Source organism: Pipistrellus hanaki (genome assembly GCF_964339955.1).
Source record: "Pipistrellus hanaki genome assembly, chromosome: 2".
Classification (NCBI taxonomy): Eukaryota; Metazoa; Chordata; class Mammalia; order Chiroptera; family Vespertilionidae; genus Pipistrellus; species Pipistrellus hanaki.
The window spans coordinates 159,113,637-159,131,355 of NC_140504.1; the positions used below are offsets into that span (position 1 = coordinate 159,113,637).

General features: G+C 36.0%; 1 protein-coding gene and 1 long non-coding RNA gene across 6 annotated transcripts in view; one reads left to right on the forward strand and one right to left on the reverse strand.

The window, feature by feature from the left end:
• PATJ (PATJ crumbs cell polarity complex component) overlaps window positions 1-17,719 on the reverse strand; it is a 762,329-nt gene that overhangs the window by 600,285 nt on the left and 144,325 nt on the right. For all 5 annotated transcript variants that reach the window (XR_014794340.1, XM_084876078.1, XM_084876077.1 and 2 more), the window contains one exon: window positions 13,685-13,784. Coding sequence is in view for 4 of the 5 variants with exons in the window: in XM_084876078.1 (XP_084732204.1) it covers window positions 13,685-13,784 (100 nt within the window). In the remaining variant the exon portion in view is untranslated. The remainder of the gene's footprint in view (window positions 1-13,684; window positions 13,785-17,719) is intronic.
• LOC311618492 overlaps window positions 1-17,719 on the forward strand; it is a 700,613-nt gene that overhangs the window by 96,202 nt on the left and 586,692 nt on the right. The gene's annotated exons all lie outside the window — the stretch shown is intronic.

The following is a 17,719-nucleotide window of genomic DNA, read 5'->3' on the forward strand; positions in this document are numbered from 1 at the left end:
TTTACAGCTGACTTTTTTATGGTATGGGAAAAACCTAAGTAACTAACCTGGTTGACAACATTTTGTGCCATCCAAGTACAGAGAGTTAGGAACTGTGAGTATATCACCGATTGTATATGTCAGATAAATATCTAAGAATAATCATGTAAACTATTTCATAGGAGTGTATCAAAGTCAAGTTAAAACTTTCCATCTTGAACAAAGAAAAAATAATATACCACCTAATATATTTTTTGCATATAGTTAACCTTTTCAGAATGTTTACTATTTAAAAATCAACATATTAAATACTTTATATATTGTATGCCACTTAGTCACCTGGAAAAACTTATGTGGTAGGTGGTACTATCCCCAGTTTGAGGAGAAGAAAATAATAAATCAGACAATTTTGTAATAAGTAATTTGCCCAAGGCTACACAGAGAGCAAGCTGTATGACAGGAATTTAACCCACATGTGATTCAAAATTTTAACTTCTATGGTATAACTTAGGGTTGGCAAACTTTCTGGGAAGAACTAGACAGTACATATTTTAGGGTTTGTGGGCCACAGAGTTTCTATTGCAGCCAATCAACTGTGCTGTGTTGTTGTTGTTGTTTTGTAGTTCAAAAGCACTAGAGACAATATGTAAATGAATGACTGTGGCTATACTCCAATAAAACTTTATTTACAGAAATATGCAGAAGTCCAAATCTGGCCCACAGTCTATAGTTTGCCGAACCTTCCAATAATTGATTAATTTTAAATAAGTTCATCCTGCACCAAAGGTCTGCTGGTTATAAAATGAAATGATGCTATTTCTCCTACTAAACCAAGATACTATTTTGTGAATCGAACATGTTAGATGAGTAAATCATACTCAAGAGTTGTTCACAATGAATCGCTCAATTAAAAAAAAAAGACTGAGAGCAGGAAAATAAACATGTATGCCTATCATTCTACTACCTACCTCCCCCAATTATGTAAACTCTTCATAAGAAATCCTTTATGATTATTGAAATTCCCCCTCCCTCCAAAATCTCAGTGTTCCAATGGGAGATTATGTTCATTCTTTATATACCATCATTATACTATGAAGCCCATAAAAAGAACTTCCTGAGTAATACATGTAGATGGTAGAATGATTTTGTCTTTTGTAAGCCACTGTTCCAAGAGAATGTCCACTTTATAAACTGCATAGATTTGGCCATTCCCTCATAAGTATTCATTAGGTTACATGCTTAAATGGCTTTTTCTACATCCATTCAAAGAACATTTATTGAACATCTACAATGATCTAAGCTTTGGAGATAGGGGAGACTAATACCTAAACACCTAATCTCAATACCATAATCACATGGGAGGAGGGATTACTGAAGCACAAACTAAAAGAAAGCAAAGCATAGCTCAACACAGTTCGATTTCCAGTCAGGGCAACATGCCCAGGTTGCAGGCTCAATCCCCAGTAGGGGGCATGCAGGAGGCAGCTGATCAATGATTCTCTTTCATCACTGATGTTTTTATCCCTCTCTCCCTCTCCCTTTCTCTCTGAAATCAATAAAAATATACTTAAAAAAAGAAGAGCAAAGATATAGGATCAAAGTTATAGACTCCAGAGGGACTGAATAATGGGAAACTACATTTGTACAATCTGTGAAAATATAGATGATCTACATGCCAAAATGATTCTACTTGAAGAACAATCAAAACAGAGCCTATACAACTTGAAAATTATTATACTGCATACATGTGCCTTGCAATCAATTAAATCCATTGTCTGTCATTTGAGGAACCAGAGCATTTTAACTTAATTTTGCATAGGATCAAGGAGATGTTTTCAGAGATTGCCACATGGCACAGATGAGAAGCATTAACCAATATAATTTTGTTTGTTATTAGACTATCACTATGAACACATTTTACCCGTGAAGGTATAATCAAATCATACCCAAGAAACATCGGATGTGTTCAAGCAAACACTTAGAGTGAAGCTAGAAAACTGTCCATTAGATATAAAATCTTTTTAATCTTTTCTACCTCATGATCTTTTGCTTTATGAAGCTAAAAGGTGCTTCCTTTTAATTCCTAGCATGCTCTTTTAGTTTTTGAAATACTCAAGAGCAGGTATTAAAAACCTGAAGCAGGTATAGGCAATATTGAGTCAAAACCCAAACTCAATTCAGAACATTTACCAAAATGCTAATACATTTCCATCTCACCTAGGATAAACATGACAATACTGAGTGATTCAAAATATAATTAAATTTTAAAATTCCAGCTAAACATCTACTTTACCTTACATGCTTACCCATTCCCTTCTGGTTAACATCAGGGGACTTGCTATTTCTTCTCCAAATACAGAAATTTTTCAGTAATGGAAGGGAGATTTGTTTACGCTGAGAAGCCTGATTCATGCTGAGCTGCGTGTGATACACGGTGAGGTGTACCCTGAAGACTAATGACATGCCTCCATTACTGTATTTTTCCCAATTCAGCCTCATTAGGTTTGGGACTTTTGAAAAAAAAAAAATTGGAACTTTCAATATTAAAATGCGGTTTGCTGAAAAAATATAATGAACATTTTACAGTATTTGGCACTCCCTCCCTTTTTTTTTTTTTTTTTTTAATTCTAATTCTACATCTCTTTGGCCAATTACTGAAAAGGAGGATAATAATCAGTTTGCTTTTGCCAATGGAAAAAAATTATTTGAGAAGATCCTTGAAAATATGCAAAGTTAAAACTAGTTAAAAGCGCAGGCTTTGGAGTCATCTAGACTTCATCTAAAAAAAAAAAATGCAACTTAAAAAAATTATAAAATTACATACATTGAAAAAAATAATGTAGTAAAGCATGGAGCACAGTGCCTAGAACATAAGTACTCCAGAAAAGGAAAGAAATAAAACTATACATTTGATTTCAATATTCAGAAATGTAGTCTCTATGGGTTAGTTACCATAAGCTTTCCATTTCAGAAAATAGCAAACTCTGAGGTTTTAGTGTTAGAATTCTTGCACCTCGAAAATCTGACCCTACTTTGTTTATTTGTTTCGCTGCTAGTATCTTCCATGTGTCTCTCCTGATACAGACGGTCTCTGTCCTGTCCCTCCCGCCCTCCCAGCTTGTAACATTTCTTTGCCTTTGAGTGGACTCCCAAGTCTGGAGTTGCCATACTCCTGCCAGTCCTGCCAGCTTCTCAAGCTCAATCTTTTCTAGAGGGCCTTCCAGAACATTTGCACCTTTACACATTTCCTCTCCTTAGGAGGATTAGAAACTTCTCAAGGGCAAAGATCACATTAATGTATTTCTCCCCTTAGGCTTAGGACTGTGTTAAGCTTCAAAAAATTTTAATGTTACATCACCAAGGTAACTGAGGTTATGTCATACTTCTACCAACCCATGTACGAACCATTTTAAGCTTTTTATAAAAAGAGTTTTACCATTTTAAAATAGAAATAATAAGACTTACTAACCTGGGATAGATACATTAGTAACATACAATATGAATTCTTTATACTCTGCAAGTATCCAAGAGTCTTGGCTTATTATAAATGTAATAAAAAGCCATAAATATATATGTATATTTTAAAAATACAGAACTACCTAAGAAAATACAACAGGAACATAAGAGTAATATTTATTTCCTTACCTCCCTAGTGTAATCACCAAAAAAGAGAGTTTTTAGAAGAAAATAACTTTAAATGCTACTTAAGTTTTGATACACTCCCTCCCTAATTCAAATTGCAATAATCTGTTTGTTCAATATTAGATAAATTAAAATGAGTGTTTAACCTATATTCATAAATGCAAACTTAAAATATTTTAAAGTGGCATAATACCACTGATATCAAAGCAGCATAAAACCATTTAAGTTTCTAAGTAGTACAAAAGAAAAAATAAATTCTCTGCAGACTGAGGCCTTCTTTTATTTGTCATTCTATGTATAACTTTTTGTAAAATATGCCAATAAGAGTTCTAACCAAAACATGATTTTTAGATTAATTCATGTAGGTGTGATTCTTAGCAAAAACTAAGCCTTTGTCAAATGTACTCATTAAAGATTAATTTTTTGAGCAACCTTCAAATAAACTGCTTTAATGTGAAAAGTGTATATATATATATATATATATATATATATATATGCGCCAAATGGAGACATGGACTAGAAAGATGCTGTTAAAAGTAACTGAATGCAGAACAGTGACCATAATATAAAGACTATTACAAAGCATTAAAATTCTTTTGAGTTAAATATGCATATATAAATAGAAACCTTTAATAAACGCTGTATATATTCGTTATGAAAATCATGAACAACTTATCCTAACCAGAAACACTGAAAAACTAATCTACATGTAATACATAAATACATGTTCACTTATGAGACACATTTATAGCTAATAACTTTTTTAAAAAATGGACTGCATATATTATTTGAATAAAATGCAAAAAAGACAGAAATTCCTACTAACTAGATATACTCTTCCATTTCTGGAAAACCCACTACAGAGATTGCTGAGGGTTCTACTGGGGTTTATGAAGGCTGGCCAGTGGCAACTTCAAGATGGTGAGACAAAGATTAAGGAAATTATCAGGGATGGCAGGTTATACCCAGATGACTGAAGCACACCTGTATTTTTAATCTGAAAATTGATTTTAAAACCAAGAAACTTCTTAAAAGGAAAATGAACAAATTGCTCTAAGGAGTCTGAAGAGAAAAAGCAGGCAGGGTCCACAAATATTCAGGATCATTCCTATAGTTGCCTTGTCAATACAAGTTTGAGTAGCCCTGAAAACATGCCAGACAATTGAAAAAAAAAATAAATCCAACTACAGTGCAGAAAGAAGCACAATATGGACAGCTGTCGCTACAGGGAATCTGTGATGCAACCATTTAAGAGCTTTAACATTTCCTCTACATCAAAATCACAAAACCGGTACCGTATAGCTCCTAAGATCCTCAGAAATTATATTTTAGGCAAAAGGAAAGTTCTTGCTCAATTATTTAGACAGCATCGTGAGGAAAAAGGTTTGCTGGCTTAAATCGGGAATGCAGCATATATTCTGTTGTTGCAGTAGATATAACCTAATTTGCATGTGCACTGCTGAAAATAAAAAAGAACTGCTATAGTGTGATATCTAACTCTTTGGGTTTACAATTGCCTTCCTTAGGCAATCATTCTTAGGCAAGCAGATCCCTATTAGGTCTAAATATTCTGTATCTTAATGTTGTTGTTGTTTTTTTTTTTTTTTTTAAAAAGCTCTGTTAATAAATTAATTTTTAAAAAGCCAGACAAAAACATATATGAAAGCAAGTAATTTATTGCATGAAATTATATTAGCAAGCTAGGAATGATTTCAAGAACCCTATGTTAACAATGAAGTTCCTGACGATACTAGCAAGGGCTGAACCCCCCCCCCCCCCAATGAATTGGAACGTGTGGGTTTAGAATGAATGGGACCTCAATCACAATTAACAAATAAAATGTAAGGTGCAAAAATTCTACAATTTCGGAAAAGCAGCCTTCGGTTTACTTCTATGGTTCCTTTAATGCTATTCTCTTTTCATCTGCCACAAAACGCTGAATGGTCAGTATTTTTAAATGAATCAGCATAACCTTTTTCTAATGTAAATCAGCATCCCTTTTGACGACAGGCAAGGCACAAATAACAACAATAACAAATGTCCAGGAGAGCAACTTCTCAATCAGCATTCTGAAAGGAGAAGATCCAGCATAAAACACAGTGCTAAGAATTCTGGCACGGAACCTACTAATAATATATTCTTGACAGCCTGATAAACTACTCTACTTTTCAAAAACACGATACAGACGATTCCAGCTGTAATACAGATGAGTGGGACATTTTAAAGGTTTGTTTCTAACATACAATCGCCTTGCACATGCATTATGCACCCTCACGCTCTCACTTAAGATAAATGCATTAGCTTATTATTGTTCAAACCTTTAAAATCACATCCTGCATCCACACTGAAACAGCTTAAGATTGCATTCTGAAAGAACCACGGATCACAGAGGCACAGATATCTTACCTGGGAAACCCCCTTGGACCATTGCTGTACCAGTGTTCCCTTCAGGGTGTCTGCATTCCCGTTACACATTCAATGCTGGAAGCAGCTCAGATCCTCACCAGATTCTGTCCTCTCTCTTCTGTCGACCTTGGGCCTATTTCCCCCTCCCTCAGATTTTATTCTCCGTAAGGGCAAGTTGTCAGTCTGTTTCTATCGTGAGGAGCAATCAATTAAGCTCATTTCCAGCTACCTCTCAAGTCACATCTGTCAGTAGGTAAAAGCTGCCTGGGAAAGTATGCCGGGAGAAGCAAAATCCCTGGTTTCCAACATCTGACCCTCAGATGCTTCCCGCTGCCGACTGTTGCACTCAGTTACCCTGCTAGCATCAGGATGACAGCTCTATTCCAGAGCAGGAGGCAAGATAAACACAACCATTTATTTTGTGGCCAGCTTCAATTAATATCATTGTAATGACCCGGTTTTCCTGCTGAGAAATAGTTCATCACATTAGGTGCATCTTTCTAATGCAGATGAAAAGGAAACTGTAGCCTGTCCGAAGTGAGTGGAACCGTCATCAACTTACTCTCTCCTTATTGCTCACGGCATTCAGTCATTTTTATAACAAAGAAACTGGTGAACCACATTGAATGTGAGGCATCCCCTAGCGAGATTCATTTGTGTCTCTCTAACAATCTAAACGTGCAGCACAGATTCTATTTAAGCTGGCTGTCAAGTCTTCAAGTTAGCTTTTTTCGGGGGGAGGAGGAAAGATTACGGAAAAAATCACCAGGAGCTTCAGAGAAATCACTAGAGGAATAGTCAAGGTTTCTTCAACTTAAAATGCTACGCTGCATCTCCTACCCTGTCCTATACCAGCACACCTGAATATATTTATATAACCAACTGCAATTACTTCAGCATTATCTTTTATCAATTATCTCAGTATCTTCTGACCTTGCTTTGTCATGTGTAGATTAGTTCTCTACCTGATCACTGATCCTATATAAAAATGTCAAGAACACCTGAACATAATTTAAAAGCTGTTCTAAAGATCTTAACACAAATTTTGTTCATAGTTTCAATAAAAATATATTTCAATTACATCAAGGACTAAAGCTTCGAAAGTTTTCATAATAAAAAACCCACTAAAATAAAATGATCACCTATTTCCAATGATAGGGTTGCAAAAAGAATTCTACATATTTTACTTAATTATAAAGATGAAAAAAGATAATTATAACAAACAGGGAAAAGAATTTACATAAATTTTAAACTTAAATGCTAGTTTTTACTTCTTAACAATACCCTTCCTATTTTGCATTGTCAGAAACAACAAAAGGAGAGAGCAAATAAATTCATATTTTAGTAGTAAAATAAACATGGGAAATGTTGCTAGAAGCCACTAATGAATGCTTATTTGAGGTGGACATTCTTAACATTCTTTAAATTTCAGTAATAATTGCTGTTGGTTGTAGTGACATCTATTGGCAAGGTAGAGATCAACTACAGTCTACAATGAAAAACACAAAACAAATAAAAATTTTAAACCCAAAATATTACTAGTTGCTCAATAAACCTTCAGCAAGCATGTGGTCTACTGCATGTTAAGCACTGTCATGGGTGTTTAATTATAACACACAAAGAAAGCCCCGACCCCAAATGAGACCTGGGTTGCAATCCTGACCAGAACAGTAACTGATTTTGTGACTTTGGGCGGATTAATTGCTCCAGGTTTTAGGATTCTTGACTGTAAAATTAGATTAGATAAACTTTATGGTTCTCAAATCCCATCACTATGAAGGAAGACACTGATTAAAATACTTTTATTCCCTTCTTTAACATAATTTACTATTTGATTGCTCTCCTTTAACATAGACCTTTTTAGAATGTTTTAATTACCCTTTACAAATGTGGTTCTTTAATTTAAAATAATTAACTGAAATAAGTTTAATAATTTTACACATGAGATTCACTTACTGAAAACACACAATTTAACACTTTTAAGTAAATTTATAGAGGTGTGCATCCAGTACCACAATCCAGTTTTAAAATATTTTTTACTACTCAACAATTTCCATCAACCCCAAATGCAACCCCAACTCTAGGCAACCAATGACCAGTTTTCTAACTCTATAAATTTGTTTTTTATGGACATAGGAAAATATATTGACAGTTAATGTGAATTGTAAGAGAATTAACTCTACATTATCCTTTGTCAATTAACAAATGTTCATAAATATTTAAATATTAGGAGGCGGAATAACAGCAATTAAATCATGTCATAAACTTTGTAGGACTGTTTGGCATATTAGCACACAACAAAGTTATCTTTAAAAGCTATATCTTTAGTTTTAAAATTATTTTTAGGTCATGAATTTTCAATAATTTCTCCTCTGTATTCTTCTTATATTGGGAGAAACTGGGAAAGGGGGAGACAACTGTCAGCACTGCAAGACTGAAATTCAATGGGAAGGAGCAATTACAAAATCATATATAAATACTTGTATGATAATTCTACCTTTAGTTCAGAGAAAATAAAGAATAGAAAGGGGAAAATTACATAAAAATGAAATACTCCAAAATTTCTTTCTTTTCTAGTAATCACAATTCAAAGTGAAAGCGTAATAGTATTGCCATATGCAATGATGATCAGGGAGCAGTCCAATAGTAACAGTGTTGATAATGTATTGTTACTACACGGTAATATTAAACTTCAAAAAATTGCTGCCCTGGTCAGTGTGGCTCAGTTGGTTGGGTGTCGTCCTGTGCTCTGAAAGTTTGGGGGTTCAATTCCTGGTCAGGTTCGATTTCTGGTATGGGGCATGCAGGAGGCAGACAATAGATGTTTCCCTCACACATCAATGTTTCGCTCTCTCTCAAAATCAATTAACAAAAAACAACTAAAAAAGAAAACAAAACCCAAACTGATTGCTAAAGTTTTAAATATTAAATTATACTAATTTTTAGATAAAAATTTAAAATATACTTATGCCAGAATTTCATTCTGTAATGGCAGTATTTGGTGAGCTGAAGACATTTTCATTACTATTAATAAGAATAAAGAGTAGTAGCTAACATTTCAAGAGTACTTTCTATATGTCACTTTGTATATATAAGCATTTTATCTTTTCTAGTCTCTCATAACCAGCCAGTGAAATGAGCACTATTAGTATCCCCATCTTACAAATGAGGAAACTAAAGGAAAAGAGACGCAACTTGTTTCAGGCCAAATGGATAGAAGTGCTTAGAAATTCAGTGACCTAAGACTATTATTATGTATTAAATACATATAGTATATATCACTATAATTGCTATTAGTGAAAAATGCTTCAGTAAACATCTCTGTAGATATATATATATATATACATACACATGGACAATGAAATCCTTAGGCTATATCACTGAAGTTGAGTTATTCAGTCAAAGAATATGCACTTTTAAATTTTTTTGTATATACCGCCAAATGGGTCTCCAGAAAGAGGTACCTGAATTCACATTCCTACCAACAGTATATAAGAGGTTTTATTTTTTCTACAACCTTTCCAACAATGAGAAATATTAATTGTTAAAATCTTAATCTGATAGCGAAAAATATGATTTTTTAATTAATTTACATTTCTCTTATTAGTGAGGCTGAACAGACTCATTGTACTTGTTACCCATATCTGTTTCTTTGGCTATGTCCAGTCTGATCTTTGCTTGTTTTTCTATTGTTATACATGTCTTTTTCTCCTGACTATAATTATATTTATGTACATGCATATGTGCAATATTTTTAAAGTTTATATAAAAAAACTTATTATTTACTTTATAATAATATGAAAGGCCTTTCCCTGTACCAAAATTATATTTTAATAATCTTATAGCACATGATTCTTTTAGAATATATAATTTTGGTGAGAAGTGAAGATCTCTACATTTTTTTCTCACATAATTACATATCCCATCATTTACTGATTAAACACTATCTACTATTTAAAAAAAGAACATTTTTTTTTTTATGTTCTAAATTCTAAATAGACACCCCGGTCTATTTCTAGACAATGTTTAATGCAAATACTAATTGATTTAATTATTGCAGTTTTAAACAATGTTTCTAATCACTAGGGTTACTGGTTCTCTGGGAAGGATAAGTCTTCATTGTATGGGACTATCCTATACAATACAGTACAGTAGGCACCCCAACTAATAAATGACAGTAGAAACCCCCATTCATTTAGACCAGGGGACACCTGGCAATATGTAGACACCCCAGTGTCACCACTGGGGTGGGAAAGAGCATAGTAGTGGTACCCAGTGGGTAAGGTGGCCTTATGCAGTAGGTGTCCTGTGGGACTCAGTGGCACAGTCTCCTTGATCACCTGAGCTGGGTGCCCTAGGAATGTCCCTTGTGTGGATTATGATTTCCCTCCTGTTGTAACTTGAATCTTGACTGCTTCTGGTCCATTCGTGCGTGGGGTGGACCCTCAGGATTGGCCTCAACCATAGTGCACAAGCCGCCATGTAGGTGTTGACCACACGAAGTGGAGTTCACTTCAAGAGGGTCTGGTGCCTGCTGAGACGACCCTTTAAATATGCCACTTGTGAAGCTAATTGGATCCTGCTCTGATGTTGTCTGAACAACTGGGTGTGTTAGTTTTGGGGCCTCTTGGAAGGAACTCTGGTGCAGGTCAATGTCAGACTCTGACTGTGACTGGAGCTGGACAACCTGTTTGGAGCTACAAAGTGATCCACAGTTTGTGGCTGCCTCTGCTGGACCTGGGTGTGTGGGGAAAGAACCAAGCTGCACACCAAGGCTGGCATCCACCAGCACCGAGCCTGCGGCAGGTCAGCCAAAGGCCCAAGGCACCCGAGATCTGCCTCCACCTGCCGGCTGCTTCTTAGGCTCAGTCACTGAAGGAGCCTCTGGCAGTACTGGAGCTGTACGAGATAGGTTTTCACCAGGGGCAAGTGGTATTCACCAGACTAATATAGGTTTAAACTTGGTGCCAGTGCTGGGTCTGAGGCCACTCAGCAAAAATCCTGGGGCATGCCAAGTCCAGCTGCCATCCCCGCCCTACCCCCCTGGTGTCCATGGGCCTTTGTGGTGGGGCAGGCTCTCAGAGTCATCAGGGTGAGGCCAACAGTTTATCTTGCCCGAACAGACCAAGGTTTGTCCATGTGAAGGAAGGGCTCTGCACTGGTTGTGTATATGAGGAAAAAATGGTCCCCGTACAACTCAATATGTCCCAGAGTCTGCTGGCATCCTGAGCTCAGCAGGGTGGGGCAGCTGGGAGTTGGGAACAATTGTGGACCTTTGATGAGTGAAAACTGATGTCCTTTCTGAACCTCACTAGTGTCATGAATGTGTGCATATGTACGAATACAAATGTACCCAGGATCTTTGAACTTCAGGTGAGTACTATGCTCTGCCTATTTTATGGTATCAAAGTACTACTGACTAGATAATCTCCAATCACTTTGTACCTATTTCTGCCATATTAATGGGTTTTAAGTAATGGAAAATGTAGGTGATAGGACAGGTTCCTGAGTCTGAGTACTCCATTTACTAGCTGTGTTAAGTTTGGACATATTCCTTAATTCTCTGAGCTTTGGTTCCTTTATTTGTATAATTAGAGACCTCACAAAGTTATTATGTTGACTGACCTATTAATATATGTGAAGTTTGTCACAAGGAAACCAGAGTGTTTACTAGTTATCACAATCTCGATCCTAAGCTCTTTAGATGTCTTTCCCCCCTGTAATTCTCACAAAAATCCTATAAGGCAAGTTATAATAAGATACCCCTTTATGGATAAGAAAATATGATCCAGGAAAAGGTTAAGTAACTTGTCCATGAATTCACAACTAAGTAGCAGAACTAGTATTAGAATGTAATCTTAGTCACATGCACAAACCAAGTTTCCTAACAACTATGCAACTATGGGCATTCTAGCATCACAGATACTATGGATAATCAACTATCTCCCCTTGCTGTGGCTGTCCTAATATTTATATCTGAACAAGGGATTTTATTACATTCTAGAGGCCCAGTACATAAAAATTCATGCACTGGGGGTGTGCCTGTAAACCAGGCCTGCCCCCTCTCACAGTCCAGGAGCCCTGAGGGGTGGGAGGCGACCAGGTGATGGCAATGCCCCCATCACACCTGTGTTGCTGTCACTGCCAGCAGCACAAGCCTCAGCCAGCCCTGGTTACCTGAACCTCAGGTGGCCCTGGGTGGCTAGGCAGTCACCATCCAAGGCTTGCCTGTACCTCAGGCCCATTCTGGGCAACTGGGCAGCTGCCATTCGAGGCTTGTCTGTGCCTCAGGCCAGCCCTAGGCAGCTGGGCGCCTCCATCTTGTGGCTGTGGGTGCTGCCATCTTTGAGGGTGTGACAGTAAATTAGCATATTCCCTCCCTATTGGCTGTGGGCACTGCCATCTTATGAGGGCATGGTGGTCAATTAGCATATCCCCTCTTTATTAGATAGAATGTGCACACACATATCAATTGTATCCATTATATGTAGTTCTCCAAAAGAGGTTGAAAACCAAGGCACTATAGTACATTTATCAAAATTTGTTCCTATGCCTTTGTCTCCTTTCCAGGCCAGTGACCCCACCAAGAAAAAGGGAGCTATGTTATTCATTTCACAGCAGATTCACTTCATTAACTCTATTAGTAAAAAGCAGTTGGCTTTCAACAAATATTTGTTGAATTAAGTAAATAATGCATGAGAAGAGGCTCTGTAAAAATCACAAAATAGGAGCCAAACTTTTATAAAGTTGCCTAAATTATTATAAACTTATATTTATACTTTTATTTAAACATTTATTATAGTTAGAAAAATAGTTATAGAGCCAACTTAATAATTATTATTAACAATAACAAGAGCTATAATACTTGTTGAAGATTCACTATATGTCAGGCTAAAAGCCTTATCATCCCATTATTTTCATAGACAAGGGCACTTTCATTGGAGGTGGAGCAGTTCCTTGCCTCTGAAGATCACATCAGAAGTGCAATTCTTTCAATTTCTATATCAAACGCCCCTTTTGTATATAAAAATATTTTTTAAAGAAATATATACAGAATATTTCTTTTCATCACCCCAAAAGAAATTCCTTATACAACAGCAATCAGATATAACTACATATACTTTACATGCATAAAATAAATGCAAATTCTTTTCAATAAAACCTCCAATAAAGATACACACACACACACACACACACACACACACACACACATTTGATACAACTAATGCAATAGAAAAATCATGAAAGGAATTCTAAACAAGAAAATATGACTTGGTAGGCCTTCTGGAATTTTGCATTAGCAATATCACTAGAGTAGAGTAAGTAATCAAGAACTGACATACAATTCCTGTTATTGTGGGTCAAATGAAATATCAAGGACTTCTTAGCATTATTGTGTTCACAACCAAATAGTAAAAGCAGGATGAAATGTAGGTAAAATAGTGTGATATTCACTCTAATATTATATTACTGTCAAAGAGGAAAGCTTAGGAAAATAAAGTCACAAAAGTTAAGGAGGATATCAACTTTGTCTTTTGTCTTATATTCATGCACATTTTCTAAGAACCTACAGCACTGCATTTGATAATTTATAGCAGTCATTAAAGCACAATTTAACAAATTCTGCACCCACTTCAAATAACGTAAAGGAACTCACTGTTGGTGAATGCATATTCCTCTTCATTTTCATCACTGTCCTCAGACGGAGCTTTGTAAGGAGGCGGCAGCTTCATCGGAGGCGGAGCAGTTCCTTGCCTCTGAAGATGCAAAATTTGAGAGAAGGGTAAATGGCCTCTGCACAATCCTCTTCTTCAGTGGCAAATAGGATAAGAAGATAATATGTATCTAACTTCAGCTATATCAGGAAGATTATAAAGCAAATGTAAATTTATTTTTTTATATGTATGCTATTATGTAAAAGTGACTTTGGGATGTAAACACACCAATGGAGAGAACAGAAAGTCAAAAGCACAGTTTTTGAGACTGCCTAGAAAAATGTATACCTTTTCTCAGTAAGAAAGCCAAGCATATGTCTTTTTCTTTATGCTATAAAGCTTAATTTTCTTTGTCCTTAAACCAAGTAATTCAAATGACATTTCAAAATTAAATCTAAATGTAAAAAAATATTCATACATTATTTTTACAATTATTTACACTTTTCATTCAATTGTAAAAGACAGAGATTTTATTCTTAAAAACATACTTGAAATACCAAGATTTGCTAACTGAAAAGGTATTCATTTATAATTTGTAGATAGTCAACGCATTTCAAAGTTTAAAAAAAGAAAGAAATCTTTATGATGAATATATTTTGTAGGTCTAAGTATTTTTTTTAAACTTACATACTGAATGATTCAACACATCAATATTTTGTTAAAACTAAAGCAAAAGAAAACTCTATGATCAGATTACCTTCTGAGAACGTAGACATTTTCTGGAACGCTGGGAAAAATAAAACATGCCAAATTTTATACAGAGAGCCAAGCTGCTAAAGAGTAGGAGCGGAGAGATCCAAACACTCCACAGATTCCAAAACAATTGGATTAAGATTTGTTTTGCTACAGGATTTCAACAAAGTACATTCAATTATGATTTATATTATAAAACCACTAATGGCAGGATATACTTCAGTAAATGGACAATGACCTGGCCATTACAGAAAGCAGGCATGTAATAAGTTCCTCCAAAACAGAGAACACTATTTGGGATCCATAAAGAAAAACACATACCCGAATTTATTTAAATAGTGCCTAACAAAAGCAATAATTCATATATATATGTAGAAAATCCAAAAATTGATCAAGTTCAAGAATGATGAAGGTAGATGTCAAATACAAAAAGCTTATTAAGTAGCAAAAGAATACACAAATTGCCCCACTTGTTTTGCTCAGTGGTTAGAGCATCAACCCGTGGACCAGGTTTGATTCCTGATCCAGGGCACATGCATCAGTTGCAGGTTTGATTCCCAACCCGACAGGGCACATGTGGGAGTCAACTAGTTGATGCATCTCTCTCACATCAATGTCTCTCTCCTCCCTCTCCACCCTCTCCATTCCTCCCCTCCCCTCCCCTTTTCTTTCTCTTCCACTCTCTCACTAAAGATCAATAAAAAAAAAAAAATATCTTCAGGTGAGGATTAAAAAATATATCACTGTAAATGAGAATTCCATGAGCAGCTACTTTAAAACTGCATCTGTACTGCAATTTAGGGAATCTCAATATATAAAAGCATTAATGCATCATATATATGAACACTAGAAGCCCGATGTATGAAGATTCATGCAAGAAAGGGCCTTCCTTCCCCTGGCTGCCGGCACTGCCTTCACTCCCCTGCCTTTCTGCCTTGGCTCCGACCCGGAGCCACCTTCTTGCCTTCCCATGCTGCCCAGAGACCTCAGCTGCCGGGGCGATGCAGAACACCTGTGTCGTCACCATGGCGATGACACAAGCATCCCGCCCAGGCTACTTGGTGCCTATGTATGCAAATTAACCCATCAGATTTGTTGGGTTAATTTGCATACTCACTCCTGTTTGGCTGGTGGGTGTTGTAAACGTATGGTCAATTTGAATCTTTCTCTTTTATTAGTGTAGATATTCATAAATTGATCACAGTGTATCTTTAATTTTTGCTGAAAAAAATTAAGAGTCAAGTGAACAGTAAAAACAGCAAATTATTTTTTCCATAAATAGAAAGTTCTTTTCCTCAGAACCAGATCATTCTAGGTCAAAGACAATTCTCAGAGCAAGGACAGCCAGCTTTTAAAATATTAAAAGATATAAATTCTTTAATAGCACTTTTTTCTATATTTAAGGGGGAATTGTTTACATAACTGATTACTTAGTTAACTCTACCAACACTCTGGAGAAGAATATAGGATCATCATGTCTTGGATGCCCGCTAGTTTGAATGTGGAGCATCTTTCTACTGTACATGAGAGGAGGGTGTAGGCAGGGTTGGCTCTCCCCTTATCAATGAAGGCTGGAGCTAGGTATATACAAGGAGGCCACATGAATATAATCTCCATGAGGGCAACACAGTGTGGCATCCTCAGCTCTGAGAATAGTTCCTGGTACAAAGTAGGCTTTTCTTAAATATGAGTAAATAACTGGTTGTCACTCATGCTGTTTAGGTTCCCTGATAATATTAACTTTTAGAAAAAGTTGCATTTTTCTGGTTCATGTCCAGTAGCATTGCATATTAATTTTGCCTGGTAGATATGCAAATTATTTTAGTCCTTTAGAAAGTATAACTCCAAAGATTACAGTTTGATTGCCCTATAAGACATTTACCAGCCGAAACCGGTTTGGCTCAGTGGATAGAGCATCGGCCTGTGGACTAAAAGGTCCTGGGTTCGATTCCGGTCAAGGGCATGTACATTGGTTGCAGGCACATCCCCAGTCGGGGTTGGGCAAGAGGCAGCTAGTCGATGTTTCTCTCTCATCGACGTTTCTAACTCTCTATCCCTCTCAATTCCTCTCTGTGTAAAATCAATAAAAAATATATTTAAAAAAAAAAAAAGACATTTACCAGCATTGTATCTAAATTTGAATCTTATTTAAGCATTCTCTTTCAGCAACTATAAATACTTCACTCTTCCAATTCTCTCTGAACAAGGCTGATCATCTTGTTAGTTCCTTCACTGATGAGTTATTTTTTTCTGGAATTACACTTTGTCAGTTTTGGAGGTCCCACTGAGATGTTCAAGTAGACTCATCTTCCAGAACCAACTAAATCGTGGTGCCTGAGATATGTGATTTATGAGTTACTTTAATCCGATACACAGGACTTCTTGGCTCCCACAGTAAATCCAGTGACCACAGAACTTTGTTTTTCTACTCTGTTTCTGCACTAAAATTTTTTCAATTCTATGTTTTTGTTACTGAAAGCACTCTGTGTGTATGAAACTGAGAAAAGCCATTTCCTTTCGTTGTGAGTCTGCAATATTTTTCTACCATCAGAGGGTATAAATAAACTAGATGTAAGTTTCCTAGAGAATCTCTTTCTGGTTGGTGTACAGAGACTTAAAAGTGTTATTTAAATTGAATATTCCCATATGTGTGCTTATAAAAGAATATTGCAGATTCTTTTATAGTATTACTGGCCAATTCTAAGGCCTAGCACAATATGGAATATCACTAATGGAACTCGATATTATCTGCTGCTGTTAAGAATGGTGAGAGAGCCAAAACCGGTTTGGCTAAGTGGATAGAGCATCAGCCTGCGGACTGAAAGGTCCCAGGTTCGATTCTGGTCAAGGGCATGTACCGAGGCAGCTGATCGATGTTTCTCTCTCATCGATGTTTCTAACTTTCTATCCCTCTCTCCTCTTATCTGTAAAAAAATCAATAAAAAATATGTTTAAAAAAAAAAAAAAGAATGGTGAGAGCGCATACATCCTGTAAGACCATAGTGCCCTCAGGAAGTGCCTTCATGAGATTCCCCTTAGTCCCGATGTCTAGCATGTTCAGATTTTTCACTTGGAATAGATGTGTAATTTACATATAATAAAATGTACTCATTTTAAGAACTCACCTGAAATAAATACATTTTTATAATGTATTTTACCAACATAATAGTCCCTAAAAATATAGTCATATTAAACTTACAGTTGACTACAGATATCCTTGTATTGAAAATCAATTTGATTTAATGGAACAGGCCAAAGTCGATAAGAATTATACATTTATCTTT